This window comes from Zingiber officinale, chromosome 6B (assembly GCF_018446385.1).
Source record: "Zingiber officinale cultivar Zhangliang chromosome 6B, Zo_v1.1, whole genome shotgun sequence".
Classification (NCBI taxonomy): Eukaryota; Viridiplantae; Streptophyta; class Magnoliopsida; order Zingiberales; family Zingiberaceae; genus Zingiber; species Zingiber officinale.
The window spans coordinates 9,576,929-9,582,524 of record NC_055996.1 but is presented as its reverse complement, the minus strand read 5'-3'; the positions used below and the strand labels follow the sequence as shown (position 1 = coordinate 9,582,524).

Genomic DNA, 5,596 nt, shown 5'->3' with positions numbered 1-5,596 from the left:
CCTAGTGACAGGGATAAACCGTGATAGGACTTCTTAGGGCATTATCCTATTCTGGCGCTTAAGAATATCTACTTTATCTTCCGGCAATAGCATGAATAAGGACAGCGAGAGTAGGATAAAACGAGACACGTCAATACTACCACGACGGAACCGACCCCCTAGAACTCCTCATCACCAAGTGAATATTTCGACCTTGCGACTCTCGACTATCTCTCTCAACCTTTCTTTTTCCTTAGCTTATTCAAAGACCATTTGTAGTCTAGCTAACCCTAAGTGAACGATTGCTAGTGCTTATAACCAGTCCCTGTGGGATCGATATTTTTATTACTGACGACGAATCCATGCACTTGCGGAAGCATAACAGCAGACGAGCTGTCAGGCATGCTATGAAAAATTTGCACGACTCTAAAAGAAGGGACGGGAGTGACACTGTTCCACTTGGTCTATGGAGGCGAAGCAGTCGTTCCTGTTGAAGTTGGAGTCGAGTTCGACCGGGTGCAACAGTATAACGAGGACAATGTTGAGCGAAGACTTCTGGAGCTGGATTTGGTGGACGAGGCGTACGCCAAAGCAGCCGTTCGGCTAACAGCCTACCGACATAGAATGCGCCAAAAGTACAATAGGCGGGTAATACCTAGATCTTTTCAGGTCGATGACTTCGTATGGAAGAAGGTGAAGTCGGTCGAAGATGTCACCAAGCTGGAGGCTCCTTGTGCAGGACCCTTCAAGGTCGTGGAAAAGCTATGATCAAGCGCTTATTACCTAGAGGATGAGGAAGGGAGAAGATTAATTAGAGAGACTATGGAGTGCAAACTACCTCTAGCCGTACCGAGCTAGATGAATGGTGCGCTGATGTAGCTACCATGTAATACTCATTTTTTATACATCCTTCGACTGCAGGATTAAACCAAAACCAAGAATCCATGAAGCTATTACCGGGCGGCTAGCCCACGTCGAAGACCATCGAGCGGCTACGTTAAACCCTAGAGTCAAAGCGGCGATTATAAATACCCCACTCGGAAGACCGTCAAGCGGCGGCGTTAAACCCTAGAGTTGATGCAGTGACTATAAATACCCCGCTCAGAAGATCGTCGAGCGGCGACGATAAACCCTAGAGTCGAAGCGGTGACTATAAATACCCCGCTCGGAAGACCGTCGAGCGGCGACGTTAAACCATAGAGTTAACACGGCGACTATAAATATCCCGCTCGGAAGATCGTCGAGCGGCGACATTATACCCTAGAGTCGACGCGGAGACCATAAATACCCTGCTCGGAAGACCGTCAAGCGGCGATGTTAAACCCTAGAGTCGAAGCAGCGACTATAAATACCCCGCTCGAAAGACTGTCGAGCGGTGACATAAAACCCTAGAGTTGAAGCGACGACTATAAATACCCCGCTCGGAAGACCGTCGAGCGGCGATGTTAAACCCTAAAGTCGACGTGGCGACTATAAATACCCCGCTCGGAAGACCGTCGAGCAGCAACGTTAAACCCTAGAGTCGAAGCAACAACTATAAATACCCCGCTCGGAAGACCATCGAGCGGCCACGTTAAACCCTTGAGTCGACGCGGAAACTATAAATACCCAGCTCGGAAGACCGTCGAGTGGCGACATAAAACACTAAAGTCGACGTGGCGACTATAAATACCTCGCTCGAAAGACCGTTGAGAGGCGATGTTAAACCCTAGAGTCGAAGCGGCGACTATAAATACCCCGCTCGGAAGACCATCGAGCGACAACGTTAAACCTTAGAGTCGACGTGGCGACTATAAATACCCCGCTCGGAAGACCGTCGAGAGGCGACGTTAGACCCTAGAGTCAACTCGGCAACTATAAATACCCCGCTCGGAAGACCGTCGAGCGGTGACGTTAAACCCTAGAGTCGACGCGGCGACTATAAATACCCCCTCAGAAGACCGTCGAGCGACGACGTTAAACCCTAGAGTCGAAGTGGAGACTATAAATACCCCGCTCGGAAGACCGTCGAGCGGCGACGTTAAACCCTAGAGTCGACGCGGCGACTATAAATACCCCCTCGGAAGACCGTCGAGCGGCGGCGTTAAACCCTAGAGTCGATGTAACGACTATAAATACCCCTCGGAAGACCGTCGAACGACGACGTTAAACCCTAGAGTCGAAGCGGTGACTATAAATACCCCGTTCAGAAAATCGTCGAGTGGCGACGTTAAACCCTAGAGTCGACGCAATGATTATAAATACCCCGCTCGGAAGATCGTCGAACGACGATGTTAAATCCTAGAGTCGATGCGACTATAAATATCCCGCTTGGAAGATCGTCGAGTGACGACGTTAAACCCTAGAGTCGACGCGACGATTATTAATACCTCTCTTGGAAGACTGTCGAGCGGCGACGTTAAACCCTAGAGTCGAACGGTGACTATAACATCCTTCTGAAGACCGTCGAGCGACTACGTTAAACCCCGGCCTTGGAAAATCACCTAACGCGAACACTAAAACTGAAGTCAAGCGACGACTCTAAACCCTAGAGGCACGATCCTAAGAAAGTATTAGTATGGGCGCCACAACCGATCGAAATTACGCAGCCAAATACTTAGCAAACAAATAGCATATGATAAAGTCGCTAAAAGTTTTCATTGATAGAACACTACCAAACGACTGGAATACAATTAAAGCTTCCAAAAAAACACTCTACTGGCCCCACTCACTCGATGCATTCAAAGGCCTCGTCAGGAATACCCCTAGAAGTTGGACCCGGTCGACATCCCTATCGGAGAAAGCTTCAGGTAGGTGGTCGTTCACTTTCAACTGGACGAGCGTGGCGTCGATGGCCAACTCGAATGAGTAGACGATCCGTTTGGTCACCTTCTCCAAAAAGGGCTCCGAGCGGAGGTATTGATGTTTCATTGCAGCGAAACGACTCAGCTCGGCCTCCTGGTAGGTCTTCAGAGCGGCGTGTGAATCCCCCAATTCCTCTTTAAGGCGCTTAACTTGGCCTTGAAGTTCAGCCTCCTTTTCTGAATGGCTCTCCCACTCGGCCGATAAAGAGTCCTTGGCTTGCTTCAGATCTTCGGCCAATTGTCGGGCTTCCTTGTTCTTCTCTTCCAGATCAGCGATGGCGCACCACTTCCTAGTAGAAGCCAGATCGAGTTTTCATTCGTAAGTCTTCAATTGAGCCTCGATCTGACTCAGTTTGTTAGCCTTCTCGGCCGACTTCTGCTACTCCTCGGGGAGGAGCTGTTGAGCCCTTTCCAGCTCAGCCTTCAAACGGTCGATCGACGGTCCCTAAGAAGAAGAGGCCTCCCTAGAGATTTTGAGCCTCTTCAGCTCATCCTCCACCTGCGCCATCCACTGGCACATGACGATGTTCTCCACCCAGTACTACAAACAAACATTAGTGCCGATCGAAAATAATTTATGACGAGATTAACTAGAAGTACTAACCTCGGTGGACATCTCGAGATGGTTGTCGGCCAGCGCGCCAGGAGGTTTCTTGGCCGCTCGTGCCCTCGCCTCTTCCCAGATGTAGGTGAGTCGACCTCTGATGTATACTTGATGCTGTGGAGAGATGGACTGGTCACCTGGTGCAAGAAGATCCTCGGTCGGCAGGCGAAGGGTGGCGGTAATGGATCGTCTCCCGCCCGGCGCTGATTGGGCAGAAGTAGAAGGGCCAGACGCCTGGCCAGGAAGGACTGGAAGGATGGCGGTTCGGGTTATCCTCCGCTTAGCCAGAGGAAGGGAGGTGAGGGGCTGTATGTGAAACATCCCATGTTCAACCCTCAAGTTTTTTTTTTATTTAAAACAACCTTCTCGACCTCTGCTATGTAGTTAACCGTAGTGCAACACCATCATAATGATTTATCTTATCCAGTGTAAATGACATCATCCCAATAAGAGTTTAATAAAAAGTAACAATAAATTCTCAAATCTCTCCCTATACTAAGGAAGAACCTCTCACAATAGAACGAGTATGCTTTGCACTCCTATACGTCTGGACAGTGTCGTGCGTCCATCACGCCTCCACGCCTACTCCGTCCACATGCTCTTAGTAAACGTCCTCACCTGTAACATAAATGTGGTGAGTCTACGACCCAGCAAGTACAGACCAATATGAATATAAAGATCTCCATAAAGTAGTAGAAATAGAAACTAGAAGTCTTTAAAAGAAGCCATAACACAACCCAAGTACGATATATGAAAGATATAACATGCAATGGTGATCCCACGTAGCTAATAGAGTGAATATGTCACATATCCGGTAACCACAATTAGAGCCTGTCAACAGTCCCATGAACCTAGAGGTACCTCGTAGAGAACATGCATCCAGTCATATAGCCGAAGCTAACCATATCAGTCAAGTTTGGATGAGCCCTCCCCGGAGCTCATCCCGGGTCACCCATCCCGTACTGCTACCACATATGCTCATATACATCCAATTAGCCACATAAGATTCATATAACCATAATAAATTCTAGTCATTCATTCCATAGCATATTCCAGTCATTCTTTCCATATTCGTTCCTATAACAGTATCATTCTTCATTTATTCTTTAAGCATATCAATTCACAAGGACCCTTCCATATCCAAACATGCATAACTTAAGAATACATAATATAAATCATGCATATCATAATAGAGAACAGATCGCAGTATAAATCATACAAATCAAAATAGAGAACATGTCACAATATAAGTCATACATATCAGAACGAAGAACATATCACAATATAAATCCTACATACCAGAATAGAGAACAAATCACAATATAGATTATGCATTTCAAAATAGAGGACAGATCACAATATTGGAACTATCATGGAAATACTTGAATCCTGTTATACGAACCAATATCGCAAACCACATCAAAATCACAAAGAAAAACTTCAACAATTAAACATAAATCAACTGTCAACTTGATCAAAAACACTTCGATAGGAACTAAGAGCACATAAGAATTTAAATCCTACCACTACACAGAAACCCCACGAAAACAAAACAGCAACCAAAATTCACATCACAATCTCAACCAACTATAGTAGTAAATCAACAACGAACCTCCAACGAAAACCATGCTAAGCCATATGAAACCAACATAGTACACAGCTAAAGAGCAGATCAACACAACTAGAGCAGCAGGAAGGAATAAAACGTAAGCCACCATAGCGTAAGCCACCAACACTCTATCCGAAGCTATCAAGAACCCAAAAATTGAAACAATCATCCTCAAAACTGGTTGGAGAACCTCACAGGAACAAAACCAAACCCAGGGCTACGTAGACCACCCAAACACAACTTATTCCACCAATACATCTCGGCCAGACAAATAAGCAAACAGGTAACATTCAGAACTCACAACGTCAACAACATGGAGAAAAACCAAATCCCAAATCCAATCGAGACAAGCAAACACTACGAGGAAACTCGTAAATAGACGATTCCACTGACCACGAACTTGATCGATACAGAATGTTCTGGCGCAAGCTACAAAATCATGGGGACCAAACAAGAACTCCAATGAAACCTCAAAGCACAACAATACTCTACGGAGGAGGAACTCATCAAATAACAAATTCAGCACGACCCTCACAGTAACAAGCAAAACACATCAAAGCC

The 5,596-nt window shown here is 46.4% G+C and overlaps 1 protein-coding gene across 1 annotated transcript; it reads right to left on the bottom strand.

The window, feature by feature from the left end:
- Positions 1-2,679: 2,679 nt before the first annotated feature.
- Positions 2,680-4,042, bottom strand: LOC121991909. The gene is made up of 2 exons (XM_042545989.1): positions 3,427-4,042; positions 2,680-3,363 (listed from the first exon to the last, which is right to left on the bottom strand). Exons 1-2 carry the CDS (start codon positions 3,745-3,747, stop codon positions 3,268-3,270), a joined length of 417 nt encoding a protein of 138 aa, XP_042401923.1. The 5' UTR covers positions 3,748-4,042; the 3' UTR covers positions 2,680-3,267.
- Positions 4,043-5,596: the final 1,554 nt, after the last annotated feature.

Excerpts from the sequence above, each read along its gene's own strand:
- LOC121991909 (XM_042545989.1), bottom strand. The coding sequence starts at position 3,747 with ATGTTTCACATACAGCCCCTCACCTCCCTTCCTCTGGCTAAGCGGAGG. Across the intron at positions 3,364-3,426 it reads ATCTCGAGATGTCCACCGAG|TACTGGGTGGAGAACATCGT; the intron begins GTTAGTACTTCT and ends GTTTGTTTGTAG.